Here is a 20,656-nt window from a genome sequence, read left to right as displayed (position 1 = left end):
TACTGAAAATACAAAAAATTAGCCAGGCATGGTGGTGTATACCTGTAATCCCAGCTACTTGGGAGGATGAGGCAGGAGAATCGCTTGAACCTGGTAGGTGGAGGTTGCAGTGAGCCGAGATCGCATTATTGCATTCCAGCCTGCGCAACAAGAGTGAAACTCTATCTCAAAAATAAACAAACAAACAAATAAATAAATAAATAAAAATAGACATAGATTTCACTATGTTGCCCAGGCTGGTTTCGAACCCCTGGGCTCAAGGGATATTCCCGCCTCAGCCTCCCAAAGTGCTGGGATTATAGGCGCCAGTCATCGCACCCAGCCTAGCCCTTTTAATTGCACATGAAGAAAAACATGTTTTGTGAGATAAAAGCATCTCTGGGTTGGCTACTGTAATTCTAGATTACTTTTACTGATATTGGTTCACTAAGAAAGAAATTTGTGAGACGAAAGACTGTCACTTTTGTACATAAAACCAGCAGGGGTTCTGGAAGGGGGACTCGGCACCTATACACTTAGAAGTCAAAGTCCCCATAGGTTCTCACTAAAAAGGGAAAATCCCTTTTCGGACAGCTGGCAACCAAGGACATTGGAAAAAGAACCTCAACCAAGGTAGGGGGTTAGGGAATGAGACAACTCATCAACAGGTCTGTGGCCATGGGAGGCGTGTAGAGCACAAGGGGTTCCTTCTGCAGGAACTGTGCTTGAATCTGTGGCCGCCCCAGAACAAAGAAGAGAGTCGCTTCTTTGTCCCACTCAGTTCTGACACCATTTAATGTCATCCAAGGGGCAAAAGACCACAATGCAAAGCTGCAAGACAAGGTGTTTTTATTGAGGTCTTAGAAATTGCAATTTGGGAGACAGATTCAGCTAGAAGCCACTTGTGTTCTGAAGAGAGAGGGTAGAGGAGGGGGTTTTTAAAAAAAGCTGAGGGTGATTAGACAAGGTGACAAGTTGTTTTGAAAGAGGCGATTGGCTTAGTACAAAAATCCATAGTTTATTGGTTGGTGCTGTTGAGTTGTAGTGCTGGTGAAATTCAACTTTCCAGGATGCAATGGTCATTGCAATTTGGCCCAATTCAAAGGTTCAAGGTAAGTTCCTGTATTGTTTTTTTTTTTAAGCTTTTATTTTTTTCAAGTTGCAGGTCATGTAGGGAGTCCTTCTTAGAATGGCTTCCTCCCTCCATTTTAGAGCTCTGAACCAGAATGATGTCATTTATTTTATTTTATTTAATTAATTAATTTTTTTTGAGATGGAGTCTCACTCTGTTGCCTAGGCTGGAGTGCAGTGGTGCAATCTTGGCTCACTACAACCTCTGCCTCCTGGGTTCAAGCAATTCTCCTGCCTCAGCCTCCCGAGTAGCTGGAATTACAGGCGCACACCACCACGCCCGGCTAATTTTTGTACTTTTAGTAGAGTCGGGGTTCACCTTCACCATGTTGGTCAGGCTGGTCTTGAACTCCTGACCTCGGGTGATCTGCCCACCTCGGCTTCCCAAAGTGCTAGGATTACAGGCAGGAGCCACTACACCCGACCCAGAGTGATGTCATTTTGTATATCATGTTTCATACTAGCTTAATGTGTGGGGGAACTGCCCCCCCACTGCCATATCTGGTATCAGAAGTGTAAGAATACACTAGGAGAAACCTTGGGAAGTGCTGGGATTACAAATGTGAGCCACCATGCGCAGTCTAATGTGTTTTTGTAACTCCAAATCCTCTCTGAAACAAGATAAAGAATAGATTTTAAAATGTTTAAAAAAGACATGCTGACGGGCATGGTGGCTCATGCCTGTGACATGGTTTGGCTGTGTCTCCACGCAAGTCTCACTTTGAATTGTAATAACTGCCATGTGTTAAGGGTAGGGCCAGGTGGAGATACTGGAGTCATGGGAGCGATTTCCCCCATACTATTCTCATGGTAGTGAATAAGTTTCATGAGCTCTGATAGTTTTATAAATGGGAGTTTCCCTGCATAAGCTCTCTTGCCTGCTGTCATGTAAGACATGGCTTTGCTTCTCATTTGCCTTCCACCATGATTGTGAGGACTCCCCGGCCTTGTGGGAATGTGAGTCAGTTAAGTCTCTTTCCTTTGTCAATTACCTAGTCTTAGGTATCTTTATTAGCAGCATGAGAACAGAGTAATACACTCCTATAATCCCAGCATTTTGGGAGGCGAAAATGGGCAGACTGCTTGGGCCCACGAGTTCAAGACCAGCCTGGGCAACATGGAGAAACCATCTCTACTAAAAATACAAAAATTATCTGGGCATGGTGGTGCATGCCTGTGGTCTCAGCTATTCGGAGGCTGAGGCAGGAGAATCGCTTGAACCCAGGAGGCAGAGGTTCCAGGAAGCCAAGATTGTGCCATTGCAGCCTGGCGATAGAAGGGGACTCTGTCTCAAAAAACAAAAAACAAAAACAAAAAAATTAGCTGGGCATGATGGAGCATGTCTGTAATCCCAGCTATTCGGGAGGCTGAGGTGGGAGGATCACTTGAGCCTGGGAGTCAAGGATGCAGTGAGCTGTGATCATGCCACTGCACTCCAGCTTGGGTGACAGAGTGAGACCCTGTCTAAATAAATAAATAGGAAAAAATTTTAAAAAAGATAGGGTATTTAGTGACGATCACTGAAGGACTTTCATCAAAAGTAACTGATGTGCCAGTTTTTTGACACCTTTATTCATAAGTCAGTATAATATTTGTCAGTTTGAATGTTACATACATGGTAAAATAGATTATGAAAAGTATCATATTTACAATAAGAACATTATTTTATATAATGGACTCACCAAATATGCAACCTCTTGGAACAATAACACAATGGACTCAACTCTATCCTTTGAATGGACCAATTTCATGATTCTCCTAAAAACTTTTGAGTTCAGTATAGTTTCTTGTTGCTTCTTTCTGTGATCCGGTGCTTAAGAATCAATCCCTGCAAACCAGCCAGTGGAACCAGACCTCTCCAGAATTAAGAAGAGACAGCCATGGAAGAAAGGACACAAACCCAGAAGTCTCAAGCGCTGTGCCATATGCTTGATTTCAGAGCATTCAGACACTCAAGGTCAAGTGTGGGGCCATATATATGTATGTCCTCTCATCTCAAATGCTACAGTGGCTACAATTAGCAGGATATCGGAGAGAGGAGGCATATCGTGGAGGAATGAATCACTCCCAACAATTATGTGAGCATTTCTAAAAATTCAATACCAAGGATTCTTGAAAATACAAGTTTACAGACAGAAGCTATACAGCTAGCCATGAACTGAAGTGCATGTGCAGTATCAAGAAGGAGGAGCTGTGCTTATGAAACCACACACATCTTATTTATCTCTAATTTTAAAATAATTCTTTCTCTTATTGGGTATGCAAGTGAGCAGTGGAGAAAGTGGTGCATCTGCAATACCTGAAATTAACAACAAAAAAGGAAAAAATAAAATTAAAAGTCATCATAGGAGGATGGATTTGAGTCAGTTTAAAAATGGCTGAGATTAGAGGGTGGATCATAGATGCCCCTCTTCCCCATTAAGTACAGAAGCAGAATATGTCAGAGAGAGCATGATGGGCTAGCAGACTGGGATGATGGGAGAGCTCCGAAGTAATTAGCAGATTATAAGGACGGAATGGAGGCATGTTGTTAATTTTTCTAGCTTATAGAGTAAGCTGACCACTCACCAGCTGGTGCTAAGGATTTCAATGCTTCCAGAAGATGTGGGCTAGAGAACTTTATTAGGCATCGGAGGGGTTCTTCCCTCTCAGCCAAGATGCTCCCATTTAAATCACTTTTGAATTTCGTTTCAAGCTGTCAACGAACATATTTATAAATGACTATTAAATGTATTGTACAAATACGAATGCTAAAATATAATGAAATCAGAATAACATTCCATTAATTCTTGTCGTGAAGAAATAAAGGATTTAACAGGGGTAGGAACCATTTAATCTGCTAACTGCAAACACAGAGGGCAGGTCAGGCATGGTGGCTCATGCTTGTAATCTCAGCACTTTGGGAGGCCGAGGTGGGTGGATCACCTGAGGTCAGGAGTTTGATACCAACCTGGCCAACATGGTGAAACCCCGTCTCTACTAAAAATACAAAAATTAGCCAGGCATGGTGGTGGGCGCCTGTAATTCCAGCTACTCAGAGGCTGAGGCATGAGAATTGCTTGAACCTAGGAGTCGGAGGCTGCAGTGAGCCATAGATGGTGCCACTGCACTCCAGCCTGGGTGACAGAGTGAAACTCCATCTCAGAAAAAACAAAACAAAACAAAACATAGAGGGCAACTGGTATATCAAACAACATTCAAGGCAAAATGCCAGCATGCACAGTGCCTGCCCCATGGGAGATGTTGACTGTCAGTTCCACCCTCAGGTGCCCGTTACAGTTTGCATTCTTAATGGAAAATTAATGCTCTCTTTTGCAATCTGTAACTTCAATGTAAAAATACCACATTTTTTTTGAGACACACTGAGATTTCTTTCTTTCTTTCTTTTTTGAGAGTCTCATTTTGTTGCCCAAGTTGGAGCGGTACGAATATGGCTTACTGCAGCCTTGACCTCCCTGGCTCAAGCCATTCTCCCGCCTCAGCACAAATAGCTGGGACTACAGCCACATGCCACCACGCCTTGTATTTTTGAATTTTTGTAGAGACAGGGTTTCACTATGTTGCCCAGGCTGGTCTTGATCTCCTGGGTTCAAGGGATCCGCCTGCCTCCGCCTCCCAAAGTGCTGGGATTATAGGTGTGAGCCACTGTGCCCAGCTGAGATTTCTTTTTACCTTCTAATTATGGGATATTTTAAACACATACAAAAGTAAGGAGCATGGTATGAGCCCCATGTGCACATCACCCAGGTAAAATAATTATCAACTTGTGGCTGAGCGCGGTGGCTCAATCCTGTAATCCCAGCACCTTGGATGGCCGAGGCAGGCAGATCACCTGAGGCTAGGAGTTCGAGACCAGCCTGGTCAACATGGTGAAACCCCGTCTCTACTAAAAATACACACAAAAAATTAGCCGGGTGTGGTGGCGGGCACCTGTAATCCCAGCTACACGGGAGGCTGAGGCAGGAGAATTGCTTGAACCTGGGAGGCAGAGGTTGCAGTGAGCCAAGATCGTGCCACTGCACTCCAGCCTGGGTGACAAAGTGAGACTCCGTCTCCAAAAAAAAAAAAAAGAAGTGAACCCCAATACCATTACCATACCATCTGATATCATCAAATATCCATGAAATTCTAAATTTCAGTTTTTTTTAAAGTGATCATTACATTTCAGAGGCAATATAGTAAACTATGTGGTGGATGAGTAATGTCTGCGACTAACTCAAATGGTTCAAGTAAATGCACCAAACTGTTAACAACTGGTGAACTGAAGCAAAGAAAAATGGATGTTCATTGGAATATTCTTGCAAGTTTTCTGAAGATTTGACCCTTTTTGTTGAGATGGAGTCTTGCTCTGTTGTCCAGGCTGGAGTACAGTGGTATTATCTCGGCTTACTGCAACCTCCGCCTCCCGGGTTCAAGCTATTCTCTTGCCTCTGCCTCCTGAGTAGCTGGGACTACAGGTGTGCGCCACCATGCCTGGCTAATTTTTGTATTTTTAGTAGAGATGGGGTTTCACCATATTGGCCAGATTGGTCTTGAACTCCTGGCCTCAGGTGATCTGCCCACCTCAGCCTCCCAAAGTGCTGAAATTACAGGCATGAGCCACCGCGCCTGGCCAGATTTGACATTTTTCAAAATAGAAAAGGTAGGAAAAAATTAGTAGAAGCTACGAATAAATGTGTACCTTGACATACAGAATAGTGCCATTCTGAGATGTGTATAAAGGGAAGTTTAGAAAGCACATTTTCTGCATGCTAGACCCGTGGCTCTCATGCTTGCGTGTGCAGACTCAGCTGGAGGGCTCGTGAAAACAGAATGCAGGCTCCCACCTTCCCCAGTCCAGTAGGACTAGGGTGGGGTCAAGAATTGGCATTTCCTCTCCCTTCCCAAGTGATGCTGATACTACTAATCCAGGGACTACGCTTCGAGAACCACTGTTGTAGTTTATCGCCTGTTTAAAGGAACTAGTGTAAAGCCTGCCATTAAGGGACCCAACTTGAAAGGTGTCAATCCATTTCTCCCACTAAAACTAAATCATATCAAACAGGCTTTGGGCCTAAGTGAGCAGATCAATGGCAGATTTAAAGTGTGGCCTGTAGCTATAGAAAGGCTAAAGAGAAAAAAACTTATTGGAAGGCTTGCAGGCAGTAAGGTGTTTTGAGTATGAGCATGGACCGAAATTAGAGTGATCACAATATAAGCCTCAAGTTCTCCTAGTGGTGGCAGTGGGTTTGCATTAAACACCTGTAGCCCCTGCCCTGGCCTTCCCGGTGGGCAGCAGCACATGTCTGGAAGGCACACTTCTGGAACAAGCCACATTTGTGGTACTGCCTAGGTTACTGGCTTTTCTCCGTGTGATGCCGGCTGGAATATGTAATGACTTACCTATTCTTTCTTTTATTCAGCAAGTATTTATGAGTGCCTATTATGTGCCAAATACTGTCCTAGGTTGTGGATGGGCTAGAATGGTATAATCTACATTTTTTCCCCCTCAAATATATAGATTACTCCCAGTTATGCATAACTGCATTAATATGTAAGATGAAATGAAAAGGCAAATTCATAATTTCTTTCTTTTTTTCGTTTTTGAGATGAAGTCTCGCTCTGTCGCCCAGGCTGGAGTGCAATGGCGTGATCTTGGCTCACTGCAACCTCCGCCTCCTGGGTTCAAGTGATTCTCCTGCCTCAGCCTCCTGAGTACCTGGGATTACAGGTGTGTGCCACCACATCCAGATATTTTTTGTATTTTTAGTAGAGACAGGGTTTTACCATATTGGCCAGGCTGGTCTCGAACTCCTGACCTCAGGTGATCTGCCTGCCTTGGCCTCCCAAAATGCTGGGATTACAAGTGTGAGCCACTGCGCCTGGCCCAAATTCATAATTTCTAAAAGTCTCCTTTGCTCACACAGGAACTTATAAATACAATAAAGAGGTTTATTTAATTCATAAATTTATTACATGAAATTTAAGTGACAAATGAAAAAGGAACAGTTTCTTAGATTTGTCTTCCACTTAAGGTTTTTGTTCTTTTTAAAAAATGTTGATATCTTGTAGTTAATATTTATTACGACGTCTTACCTTATATTGTGCAAATTCTAGTTGTGGTTGAGGATAATCTCCAAATGTTTCTTGAGTTATTCGTTGGACTCTCTCTTTTTCTACTATGTTTTCATGTATGATCCTTGAATCCACTATAGGTGGAAGATTTCAAATAAAACAGCCATTAGGAACATATTTCATCCTTAAATTCTTCTCCTTTCATTCCTAACCCTTCAAATTGTTTGTATAATTTTAAAATAATATTTACTGTTTCTTTTCTTGGCTGTAATAATTTCTTGTGTGTGTGTGTATATATATATACACATCTCTAGTAGATATACATGTATCTACCTATATATCCACGGCACCCAGCCTATATATGTATTTTTTTTAAGAGATGGGGTCTCGGCCGGGCACGGTGGCTTATGCCTGTAATCCCAACACTTTGGGAGGCCGAGGCGGGAGGATCGCTTGAGGTCACGAGTTCGAGACCAGCCTGGCCAACATGGTGAAATCCCATCTTTACTAAAAATACAAAAATTAGCCAGGTGTGGTGGCAGGCACCTGTAATCCTAGCTAGTTGGGAGGCTGAGGCAGGAGACTCGCTTGAACTGGGAAGCAGAGGTTGCAGTGAGCCAGGATCACGCCACTGCATTTCAGCTTAGGCAACAGAGTGACTGTCTTAAAAACAAACAAACAAACAAACAAACAAAACAATCAAAAAGAGACAGGGTCTCACTATGTTGCCCCATCTGGACTGGATCTCTTGGGCTCCAGCGATCTTCCCACCTTAGCCTCCCAAGTAGCCAGGACCACAGATGCATACCATTGTTCCTAGCCTCACCTATGTATTTTTAAAACTGGAATTGTAAGAGACACACAATTTTATATCCTGCTTTTTTTTACTTAAAATGAGATCAACAGCAGTTCCTATGACACTGGAAAATCATAGAAGTGTTTAGTTTTTAACAGTGGCACATTTCATTGCCAAATCTCTACTAAGAGATAGGAAAGTTTTCTTTTTTTTATGAATTTATATTTTACCCCACCACTTTTGTAAATTTAGTAGTTGTGTACTCTGTTCTCTTGGGTTTTCTAGTGACAGACTTTAGACATCTGTGAGTAGCAATAGTCATGATTCTGATTGTTCTAGAAGTTTATCCAGTGCATTAAGAGCATGGGCTCAAGATCCAGACATATCCGGATTTCACTCCTGGTTTTGCCACTCCTTAGCTGTGTGACTTTGCCTAGAGAGTTACCATACCTCCCGGAAACCCAGTTTCCTGATGAATAGTGCTTATTCATGGGACTTCTTGTGAGGATTAAGGAAAGACTACATATAAACATCTTAGTGTGCCTGGCACACAAGAAATGCTCAACAACTATTAGCTAATTTTTGTTTTTGTCATTATTGTTTTGTTGTTTATTGTTATCCTAGTAAATCCTAAAGGAGACCTATGGTAGATTAGCTTTCCTCCTTCAACAGATATTTCATTTTCAATTTTTCTGAAAACAATGAAAGTTGTGAATTAAGATCCTAGTATACACGTTTTACCAAGTGAAAGAAATCTATAAGGGAATGATGCATTTCCAAAATTCAGTTTTATATTAACACACACATACTGTTTATATCCAGTCCAAGGCTTCTTTCCTGTAGAGGTGTTGTAGAGTTGTGAGTTTCAAAGGTCTAGGGAAAAAAAAAAGTGAGTATTTTACTAATTTTGACATCTTGATGTACACATATTAATTTTTTTTAGTATATTAAAGTATGCCAAACGCTTATTTTTTTCCAACGGAAAGGTCCAAGGCCATATCCTGGCTCAACTGAGCAGGACACTGACAAGGAGGCTGCTGAGCCTGCAACTCGACCATTCTGTTTGAGGAGCTCTGTGCTTTATCATAGAAATGGATCTGGCGAGTGCAAAGCCCAGGGAATCTATGGAAGCATTTGTACTGTGGTATTTCAGCGTCGTCAGTGCTGAATCTTTATAACCCTAAAAAACTTACTGAGATTGCTTTTGGAAAAATAACTTTCCTTCTCTAAGTCTGAATCTCTTGAACCCCTTCTCCTACCTTCACCCACTGAATCCATTGTTTTTATAGTTCAGTGCTTGACAACGTGGATTTTCCTAAGAATGCCACTGTCTTTGTTTTTTTTTTTGAGACAATATCTCAGTCTGTTGCTCAGGCTGGAGTAAGTGGCATGATCATGGTTCGCTGCAGCCTCAATCTCCCTGGGCTTTGGAGATCCTCCTAACTCAGCCTCCCAGGTAGCTGGGACTAAAGGCATGTGGTACCACGCCTGGCTATTGTTTTTTGAGACGGAGTCTCGCTCTGTTGCCCAGGCTGGAGGGCAGTGGCGCGATCTCCGCTCACTGCAAGCTCTGCCTCCCGGGTTCACGTTATACTCCTGCCTCAGCCTCCCAAGTAGGTGGGACTACAGGCGCCTACCACCACACCTGGCTAATTTTTTTGTATTTTTAGTAGAGACGGGGTTTCGCCGTGTTAGCGAGGGTGGTCTTAATCTCCTGACCTCGTGATCTGCCCACCTCGGCCTCCCAGAGTACTGGGATTACAGGCGTGAGCCACTGCGCCTGGCATGCCTGGCTATTGTATTTTTTGTAGAGACGGGTTTCGCCATATTGCCCAAGCTGGTCTTGAACTCCTGGGCTCAAGGGATTTGCCCTTCTTAGCCTCCCAAAGAACTAGGGTTACAGGCATGAGCCACCGTGCCTGGCCACTACTGTCATTTTATAGCAGAACAGTTTATATCAATTTGGTGAGAGGGTAGTAGGTAGGAGAGGATGGCTAGAGAAGAAAATCATGATCTAACTTGAAAATATATATATATCATTTATCTTTTATTTTGTAGAGATGGGGTCTCCCTATGTTGCCCAGGCTCGTCTCGAACTCCTGGGCTCAAGCATTCCTCCCACCTTGGCCTCCTAAAGTGCTGGGATTATAGGCGTGAACCACTGTGGCTGGCCTCATGACGTAAGTTCTTAATGTTAGTTCTTCCTTAAGGAGGGACTACTTGCACAGAGCCATCACTTCTTTCTGCTTAGAACAGATGAAAATACAGAAGTATAACATCTCTAGTGGCTCAAAGATATACACAGAGCATTAACAATCCACTCACGGGAGTGTCAACACATATGCAGACATTTGCCATGCATAATTGGAAAAAACACCCCTGCATCTGTAAGGACAGATCTGTATTTGTCATTAGAGGGGAACATTAACATTCAAATAATTTTAACACATGAACTTTGGGACTTAAAAAACCACTGCTTTTCCCTTTAATTCCAGTGCCTGTATAACCTACTTGACTGATGGGACAAAAAGTTAATTCTTCTTTTCTGTTGTTTGACAGAATAATATATTTAGCTTCAAAAGACAATGTGAAGTTACTCTAAAGAGAAAACAAATTCTAGTGTGATTAGCTGATTTGGAAGCTGAGACCTACAACATAGACTCCAATGACTAATGACTGGTATAAAACACAATACAATTATAAAAAGATGGCTGTGAGGAATTTTTATTTTCCTTTCATGTTCACTAATTGTAAGCTTTCTTCATTTCGGTAATATCTAAAGTGATCTCCTCTTGTCGGAGGTAGATTTTCCCAGTAGCTACTTTTCCCAGTAGCTTCTAACTCCTGTGTGAAAGAGAAAATAAAGATTTACCTTTAAAGAGAGTCACTGATTGGCTCACCTGATTATACTGTTTAAAAACAATAGCCTTAAGAGAGTCCAGATACCGACTTCTCAGGTCCATTTTCACAATCTGATGGTGTTTGCTAGCAATTGTCAGCGCCTTGAAATGAAAATTTGCAAGACCATTATTAGGATTACTGTCTCTGTGTTTGTAATGTTTGTTGAAGTAAAATGTAAGAGCAGCAATTAGTGAATAGTTTCCCCGTAAATGTAAAAAGAAGTCTAGAAAAAAATCTGATAGCCTGTTACTGAGCTTCAAAAACAAAGTGGTTAATAGCATTAAGATTCTGATAAATGCAGTCTTTTGTATCTTTTTTTTAGAAAAGTGATCCTGTTTAAAGTTAGAAGTTACTAATAAATCAAGTTCAGATTTAGGAATAAACAATAAATACTCAAAATGTTACTGTTTTTGAATACCAGTCATCTAATACTGTAATGATATTGCCATACAAAAATGCAGATATGTATGCTTTAGGACAAATACTGAAGAAAAAAGTGTATACTGAATATAGCTTGTAAGAGTTTCCTGTCATTAGGGGAAAAGAAGACTGAAACAGAATTACTATGATAGGATAAGATGTTTACCCAGATCTAGAGAATAGAGACAAGTATGCCTTAAGATACACAATAGAAATGAATATTAGTCCACCTGGTGGCTCATGCCTGTAATCCCAGCACTTTGGCAGGCCGAGGCAGGTGGATCACTTGAGGTCAGGAGTTTGAGACCAGCCTGGGCAACATGGTGAAACCCAGTCTCCACTAAAAATAGAAAAGTAAATTAGCCAGGCATAGTGGTGAGTGCCTGTAGTCCCAGCTACTTGGGAGGCTGAGGCAGGAGAATCGCTTGAACCTGGTGGGAGGAAGGTGCAGTGAGCCAAGATTGCCTCACTACACCCAAGCCTGGGTGACAGAGTGAGACTCCATCTCAGGAAAAAAAAAAAAAAGAACATTAGCGTTTGGGGTAATGTTTAAACTACCTGTGGCAAGGTGTACTCACCTGGCTGTAAGTGGATGAAAGACCACTATGTATCATGGAGGAGGAGACCCCAAATGTAAAGAAGTATTTTAAGGAAATAGAAGTGAGTAGCAGTCTTTGCCATTTCAATAAACCACCAAAAAACTTAAATGACAAGCAAGTAGTCACAGGGACCCTAGGGCTCGCCTGGTCACAACAGTGGAGTCCTTGGTACTCCACACCGCACCTCCACCCAACTCTGCTGTGGAGTGACAGGACATGATACAGCCAGGATGGCAGAGCTGCCCCCCTACAACCAGCTGACGTGGCAGCTCTGGAACCAACTGAAGGTGCCACTGTGGTTGTGAATGCTAATAGTGGCAGCAGCAAGTGCCAGGCCAATTTAGGGAGAACTAATTTGGGGAAAGATGCTAAGAAGCCTGTGATAGTAAAGGCAGAACCATAAAGAGAAGCAGGTTCTGAACAGAGGCTACATCTTATGTGGAAGCAGTCTCCTTGTGTATGGAATGTGGGAGAAATGGTTACAAAGGAAAATAATGTTTATTAATAAGCAAATTATACAATTATGAAAAAGTAATGTGGTATATTTATTTGTAACCATGTGGAAATGTTGTTACTTTTTTTTTTTTTTTTTTGAGATGGAGTTTCTTTCTCGTTGCCCAGGCTGGAGTGCAATGGCGCGATCTGGGCTCACTGTAACCTCCGCCTCCCGGGTTCAAGCAATTCTCCTGCCTCAGCCTCCCAAGTAACTGGGATTACAGGCGCCTGCCATCACGCCTGGCTACTTTTTTTGTATTTTTAGTAGAGACGGGGTTTCGCCACGTTGCCCAGGCTGGTCTCAAACTCCTGACCTCAGGTGATGCACCAACCTCAGCCTCCCAAAGTGCTGGGATTACAGACGTGAGCACCGTGCCTGGTCTACCCTGGCTTTTATGAGAACTATCTTGTCAAAGGCAATAGCAAACTTTGACAGTAGTTATTTTGAACGAATGGAATAGGGAAAAGGGGTATGAAGCTTTGAAGACTTTTTATCTTTAGAGACTTCTGTATCGGTTGCATTTTTTATATTAAGTATGCATTATTTCTAGATCAAAAAACAATAAAGTACAGCTCCAATCTAATATCTTATGCCATGTTCCCATCTGCAGATAACAACACCCTCTGTTTCTTATTTTAGGAGAACAAGAATTACATGTGGTTTTCTGTGTCTTTTTTTTTTTTAGAGGTGGGGTGTTGCTTTGTGTTGTGATCACAGCTCACGGCAGCCTCGGACTCGTGGGCACGAGCAATCCTCCCACTTCAGCCTCCCAAGTAGCTGGGACCACAGGTACATGCCACTGCACCTGGCCTGGCATTCTCTATCAAATACTTATTGAGCAGTTAAAATCTATATAGATCTTTGAGATAGGATAATAAAATATTATAGCTTGTAATAATTTGTTCCATACCTGACCCAGAAGCGGTGTATTGCGCCTCAGAGTGGAAGAGGACTTGAAGGCATACGGAGTCTGGGAGTAGTATACCACGTAGGTAGGTTTGTACTGGTTTGGCTTTGTGTACTGAGTTCCCCAGGCGATTCGAATCCAGACTGCATTCTCCTCAGTTTCTCTGAAGCTGACTGTCACCTTATTTAAAAAAAAAAAAAAAAAAAAGGCATAATTTCCTAATTAAAATTTCATTGTGGCATCAACTCCAGGTGCTTTTTAGGGGTGAACAATGATGTCCCTATGCTTGTGTATGTGGGTTGAGACCTGGCAGTCTTCTTAGGGGTGAACAATGATGTCCCTATGCTCGTGTATGCAGGCTGAGGCCTGGCAGTCTTTTCTGCTTTTCATGAGTATTTTGGGAATCTTTGGGAAAACATTTTGTGATTTTTTTTAAAAACATCCTTTTCATTTCTTCTTTTTTCTTATGAGACTAGGTCTTGCTCTGTTGCTCAGGCTGGAGTGCTGTGGCATGATCATAGCTCGCTCACTGCAGCCTCGACTTCCTGGGCTCAAGCGATCCCATCTTGCCTCCCTAGTAGCTGAGACCACAGGCATGTGCCATCATGCCTGGCTAATTTTTTTAAAAGTTTTTTTGTAGAGGTGATTGTTTTTTCAATGATTTCTTGGACTTGTCCTGAAAACTGTTCTTCCATCTCTAAGAGTTTATAAGGTAAGGCAGCCTTACAAATGAAATACTTGTTTTATAATGAAGCCTTCTTAGCATTTAACCCAGACCTAGCACACACTATAAAGTTTAACAGTAAGATTTCTATGTAATTAGGCTGGGTGTTGTGGCTCAAGCCATAATCGTAGCACTTTGGGAGGCTGAGGTACGAGGATCGCTTGAGCCCAGGAGTTTGAGACCAACCTGGGCAACACAGTGAAACTCAGTATCTACCAAAGAAAAGAAAAGGCAGGCACAGTGGCATGTGCCTATAGTCCCAGCTAGTCAAGAGGCTGAGGTGGGAGGATGGCTTGAGCCTGGGAGGTCTAGGCTATAGTGAGCCGAGATCATGTCAGTGCATTCTAGCCTGGGCAACAGAGTGAGACCATGTCTCAAAAAAAAAAAAAAAAAAAAGAAGAAAAAAGGAGATTTCTGTGTCATAATGGGCTTGAAAATATACTGTTCCTAATGCTCTTATGCATTTAGCTCAGAAGCTAAAAACTCCTCTAAAGGAATGTTATATGGCGAGACCAAAGGAAGTACTACCTTGTATCCATTTCATGAATAAAATACAGGCCTTTCCAAACTTTTAAATATGGTTGCCAATTGGTCTGGAATTTAATAGCCTGCTCCTGGATTATCAGCTCCCCTCTGATTCAGCTTCCCTTTAAAGCTTTGAGCCTAGAAAGTAGGGACTTGAGTGAGATGCACTTGGCTTGCCAAAGTCTCTGTTTCCTCCCTCTGAGATCTTGTTCTAGGAAAAGTGGGTGGTTACGGTGGCACTAGCAAATTCTGCCCATTCTTTACCAGCTTTTCCAAATTCCCTCAGTGCAGGAGACAATAAAGTTTCCCCAGTCCAGGGTATGGTGGCGTAGAGCTGTCTGACTTTCCTGAGTGAGCAGCACAGAGCTTGGCCCCAATCACGTGCTCAGTGGGCCTCTACTGGCTTGAATGGAAGATCGTCTTATTCTGAACAGCTTCTTTGTTTCACATAACAAAAGCAAAAACATCTGTAAAATCAAGGGTGCTTCAGGTCTGCACTGACCATTACTGGAACTACTAGTTACATGTGGCTATTTAATGTAAAATCATTAAAGTTAAATAAGATTAAAAATTCAGGCTGGGTGCGGTGGCTCAAGCCTGTAATCCCAGCACTTTGGGAGGCCGAGGCAGGGAGATCACCTGAGGTTAGGAGTTCAAGACCAGCCTGGCCAACATGGAGAAACTCCATGACTACTAAAAATACAAAAATTAGCTGGGTGTAGTGGTGCGCACCTGTAGTCCCAGCTACTGGAGAGGCTGAGGCAGAATAATTGCTTGAACCCAGGAGGCAGCTGCAGTGAGCCGAGATCTCGCCACTGTACTTCAGCCTGGGCAACAGAGTCTCTGTCTCAACAACAACAACAACAAAAAGATTAAAATTTCAGCTGCTCAGTCACATTAGCCTCAAGTGCTCAGCAGCTACATGTGGCTGAACTGAACAATGCCAATACAGAGCATTTCCATCACTGCAGAGAGCTCTGCTGGACTGAGCTCCTCCAGAAAAAGCAGCCTCAGGCCCTGAATGGACAGGAGAGAGGAAAGGGAAGTTTTTATAATATTTACAGCGTGTTTTTGATATGGAGTAGAACAGTATGAACTATTACTAACTGAATTTCTTACAAATAAAAAAAAAAACTAAGATAGTAGCAAATTTTAAGTGCACAGATGTTATGACATTGAATTTTATGTAAAAGATGAATTTTATTCTTACATTTTTTAATGCTCTCTGAAGAATTTTCTTAAATGAATTTTTGAATTGTTTCATATCAAAAAGGTCAACATCTTCACCTGCCAAAGTGAAAAAAAATAAAGAAAAATCAAGAGAGCTACAATGTTTTCAGTAAATACATTTGCAAAGTACCATGAAACTAAGCATTTTGTATAATTCCAGAGTAATAATGATTAAATCAAACAAATGCTGCTAGTACTTCTGACATGGCACCAAGAAATATGTTTCTCATTTTCCATAAGTAAGTAATAAATAATCACCTCATTTTTAAAGAAATGAGGAACATACTGCTATTCTTTTTTTTTTTTTTGATATGGAGTCTTGCTCTGTCACCCAGGCTGGAGTGCAGTGGTGCGATCTCAGCTCGCTGTAACCTCTGCCTCCTGAGTCCAAGCCAAACTATCAAATACTAATGTGCAATTGTAAACAGAAAATATTACCTGGTCCTTTACTCATCTGAAAAACATCCCAAACTTTCTGGTGCTGATGAAATTGCGTATCTGAGAGAGGGAAGAAAGGTTTACTATTAGCATATCATAGAACTTTGAACTAATATGCCTATCGATATTTCTATACTATAAAACTGGGGAAAACAGTAATTCATAAATTGGATTATACAGATTTGTGTTCAAAATATAAACTTTATATGGATTAAATTTACTTCATATAAATAAAGCAAATCATAATTACTCAATTCAACCAACTTAGATGATACAGTTCAGTTTTGGTATTTATTCTGTTAGCCCATTTATTCTATTTCCACATAAGCCTGCCCCACAGAATATCACATTAATCTGGCACGACAGGGAATGCTGTGCCCCACAGGACCCACATTTGAGCCAGCTGTTCCTTTGCCTGCAGCCTCTTTTCCTAGCTCCTTACACACCCCACTCCCCACCTCATTCTGCTCTCTACTCAGAGTAGTCCCCACCGTGATCACCCTACCCCAAACGCTCTGCGTTAGTTCCCAGTTCCTGTTGGAGGACTCATCACTACCTGACGTCACATTATGTATGTATTATTATTATTATTTTTTGAGACAGAGTTTCACTCTTTGTTGCCCAGACTGGAGTGCAATGGTGCAATCTCAGCTCACTGCAACCTCCGCCTCCCAGGTTCAAGTGATTCTCCTGCTTCAGCCTCCCGAGTAGCTGGGATGACACACGCCTGCCACAACACCCGGCTAATTTTTTGTATTTTTAGTACAGATGGGGTTTCACCATGTTGACCAGGCTGGTCTCAAACTCCTGACCTCAGGTGATCCACCCGCCTCGGCCTCCCAAAGTGCTGGGATTACAGGCATGAGCCACTGTGCCCGGCCACATTATTTATTTAGATGTTCATTTGTACACTGCCTGTCTTGCCAATTAGACTCTGATGGAAATGAGGGACCTGTTCACTGTTGTAGTCCCGGGTCTAAATTGTGTGGCATAAAGCAAGCACTCAGTATTTGTTTTGTTTTTCTAAGAGACAGGGTCTCACTATGTTAACTGGGCTAGACTTGAATTTGTAGCTCAAGTGATCCTCCTGCCTCAGCCTCCCAGGTGTCCCACACCACAACAGGCTTCCGTATATGTTTGATGAATGAATGAATGACTAAGTATATGACAGAAAACACCTTTCAGAAGTTACACACTTGGAGTATCTTGGAGTAGAAATGATCTAGGAAGTTAGCAAGTTCAACCATATCCCTTCATCCTTCTGGCTTAAAACTCTCTCTGCCCTGACCTGTCTGTGTCTCTGGACCTCAGACCAGGTTTTCTTTTCTTTTTCTTTTTTTTTTTTTTTTTTGAGACAGAGTCTCCTGGTGTCGCCAGGCTGGAGTGCAGTGGTGCGATCTTGGCTCACTGCAACCTCTTGTCTCCTGGGTTCAAGCGATTCTCCTGCCTCAGCCTCCCGAGTAGCAGATTACAGGCACCTGCCACCATGCCCGGCTAATCTTTTGTATTTTTAGTAGAGATGGGGTTTCACCATAGTGGCCAGGCTGGTCTCCAAGTTCTGACCTCAGGTGATCCACCTGCCTTGGTCTCCTAAAGTGCTGGTGTGAGCCACTGTGTCTAGCCAGGTGCTTAATGAATTTTTGAATGAATGTATGAGAAATGGGAATGGTGTGGATCCACTTTTTATGCCTGAGAGAATCCAACCACTGAAAATGAGATAAACTAAATCAGAGGCAGATGCTCTAAATTCAGCAATAGCATGAATTGGAGCATGCCATGAGTTGGAGCAAAGTATTACTAAAGATAATTTCTGTTACACTTATAGAAAACAGCTAATACATAATGATTGCAGTTAGTTAATACCAGGCTCTAAGTATTTAACTTGTACTCTTATTTAATTCTCACCATAACCTTGTGTGATATTATCACTATTATACAGATGGGTCAAATGATAATACCAGAGATGTTGGTATGCCACAGAGATGTTAACCACCTTCCTACAGGGCTCACAGGGAGGCAGTAATGGAGCCATGAAATGAACCCAAGAAATCTGGCCCCAGGGCCTGTGTTCTCAGCCCCTACATTATGCTGCCTTCTGATTAAAAAAACAGACATCTTGAAAAAGTACAGACAGGCAAGCTAAACAAAAATCAATGAAATGGAAGGGAGGAGAGGTGAGAAGCTATACTGTAATAGGAACAAATTTTCAGAAAGTTATTTTCAAATCCTATAGTAATAGTACAGATTCTTCTTGACTTATGATGGGGCTATGCCTGATAAATCCACCTTGAGGTGAAAATAATTCACCTAACCTTTATATCTTAGCTTAGCCTAGCCTACTTTATGTGTGCTCAGAGCACTTATAGCCTACAGTTGAGCAAAATCATCCAAGTCTTCTATCATAAACTGTTGCATACTTCATGTAATTTACTAAATACTGTATGAAAGTGAGAAAAGAATGGTCATATGGGAACTCAAAGTATGGTTTCTGTTGAATGTCTGCTGCTTTCATACTGGTTGAAAAATTTTAAGTTGAGCTGTTGTAAGTTGGCAACCTGAGTAATACAAAGCCTAACATTTACTTTATGCTAGTTACCATGCTAACAGCTTCTCTGGCTCTACCTCATTTAATCCTAACAAGAATCTTGTGAAGTAAATACTGTACTATTATCTCTGCTTGAAGTCTGAGGCTCAGAAAGGTGATGCAACTTGTCAAACAACGTATGGTTGAGTGACATACTGGGATCTGAAACAAGGTCTCCTCGACTCTAGAATCTGAGGCCTTACATACAAAATTGCTTCTGGGACAAGTACAGCGGTTCACCCCTATAATCCCAGCACTTTGGGAGGCTGAGGAAGGAGGAACACTTGAGCCCAGGAGCTGGAGACCAGCCTGGGCAACATGGCAAAACCTCGTGGCAAAAAATACAAAAAATTAGCCATACATAGTGGTGCACTCCTATAGCCCCAGCTACTTGGGAGGCTGAGGTTGGAGGATTACTTGAATCCAGGAGGCAGAGGTCACGGTGAGCTGAGATGACGTTAAAGCACTCCAGCCTGGGCGACAAAATTGCCTCTGATGAAACTGATCAGTTAAGTGTAAATGCCAATCACTAAAACTTACAAATGATGTCTAACAGGGCAGCGTCATTGAGACTTGCACGCTTTTCCTAAAAGAGAAAACAAATTATTTAGTAACCGTGGTGATAGATTTGGTTCTATCCCATTTAAAACACATTTTAGGATTGGTTAGAACAGACTATTTGTACGTTCTCAATACTTTACTGACAAACTGTCTCCAATCTGTTCTCCTGTTAACCAATGGACATTCTGACTGATTCATGTCTTAGTCCAGGCATTCACAACCTTCTCTCACAATTTATTCCTCATTCATCACTGTTAACTTCTTGATTTTTACAAAATTAACTTTATTGAAGTATAATTATCATCCATTAAACTGTTTAAATATATATTTTAAATATATTTAAAGTATACAATTTGATACATTTTGACTTACGAATATACACACAAAACCATTACCACAATCAAGGCAGTGACAATATCCACCAGCACTGCCTCCCAAATTTTCTCGTGTCTCTTTTTTTTTTTTGAGACAGAGTCTTGCTCTATTGCCCAGGCAGGAGTACAAAGGTGCACTCTTAGCTCACTGCAACCTTTGTCTCCCAGGTTCAAGTGATGCTCCTGCCTCAGCCTCCTGAGGAGTTGGGACTACAGGCGTGTGCCACCATGCCCAGCTAATTTTTGTATCTTTAGTAGAGAAGGGGTTTCTCCATGTTGGCCAGCTGGTCTCCTAACCCCAAATGATCTGCCTGCCTTGGCCTTCCAAAGTGCTGGGATTCCAGGCAGGAGCCACTGAGTCCAATCTTGTGTCCCTTTCTTATCACCGCCCACTTCCTTCCACTCTTCTTGGTTCCCATGTCTCTACCTCCCAAGCCTTAGTCCTAAGGCAAACGCTGATCTGCTTTCTGTCATTACAGATTTGTTTACATTTTCTAGAGGTTTTTATGAATGTTAACATAAGTATGTACTCATTTTTTGGTCTGGCTTTTACTCAGCACAATTATTTTCATATCCATCCATATGTTAGCATCTATGAATACTTCATTCCTTTTTATTGCTGAGTATATCCACTGTATGGATACATCACAATCTGTTCATCTGTTTACCTGCTGATGGACATTTGGGTTGTTTCCAGTTTGTGGCTTTTATGAATAATGTTGCTGTGAACATTAGTACACACATCTTTATGTGAACGTGTTTTGTTTTTAAAACAATGCTACAATGCATCTTGATTTATATAACTAAATATTTATCAATTATAATATTTATACATACCTCATTTTTTATTATTTTCTCATCATAAACTTCTGTAAGTAGAATTGCTAGGTCAAAAAGTATATTTATTTAAAAGTGAAGGAGGCCAGGCATGGTGGCT

The 20,656-nt window shown here is 41.8% G+C and overlaps 1 protein-coding gene across 4 annotated transcripts in view; it reads right to left on the bottom strand.

The window, feature by feature from the left end:
- The window catches only part of CENPN (centromere protein N), a 29,376-nt gene that overhangs the window by 2,365 nt on the left and 6,355 nt on the right, over positions 1-20,656 (bottom strand). The window contains exons 3-11 of one of the 4 annotated variants that reach the window (XM_025370795.1): positions 19,325-19,370; positions 16,201-16,260; positions 15,743-15,819; positions 13,287-13,463; positions 10,861-10,962; positions 8,770-8,833; positions 7,186-7,298; positions 3,679-3,805; positions 2,652-3,409 (exon numbers count right to left, since the gene is read on the bottom strand). In XM_025370795.1, coding sequence (XP_025226580.1) covers positions 3,327-3,409; positions 3,679-3,805; positions 7,186-7,298; positions 8,770-8,833; positions 10,861-10,962; positions 13,287-13,463; positions 15,743-15,819; positions 16,201-16,260; positions 19,325-19,370 — 849 coding nt within the window. In that variant the 3' untranslated portion in view covers positions 2,652-3,326. Of the gene's footprint in view, positions 1-2,651; positions 3,410-3,678; positions 3,806-7,185; positions 7,299-8,769; positions 8,834-10,860; positions 10,963-13,286; positions 13,464-15,742; positions 15,820-16,200; positions 16,261-19,324; positions 19,371-20,656 lie in introns of those variants that run through there. The other 3 variants (XM_025370793.1, XM_025370796.1, XM_025370797.1) reach the window with 3 other exon arrangements.

The sequence above is a fragment of the Theropithecus gelada genome, chromosome 20 (genome assembly GCF_003255815.1).
Source record: "Theropithecus gelada isolate Dixy chromosome 20, Tgel_1.0, whole genome shotgun sequence".
Classification (NCBI taxonomy): Eukaryota; Metazoa; Chordata; class Mammalia; order Primates; family Cercopithecidae; genus Theropithecus; species Theropithecus gelada.
This window is presented reverse-complemented; position numbering and strand designations above follow the sequence as displayed.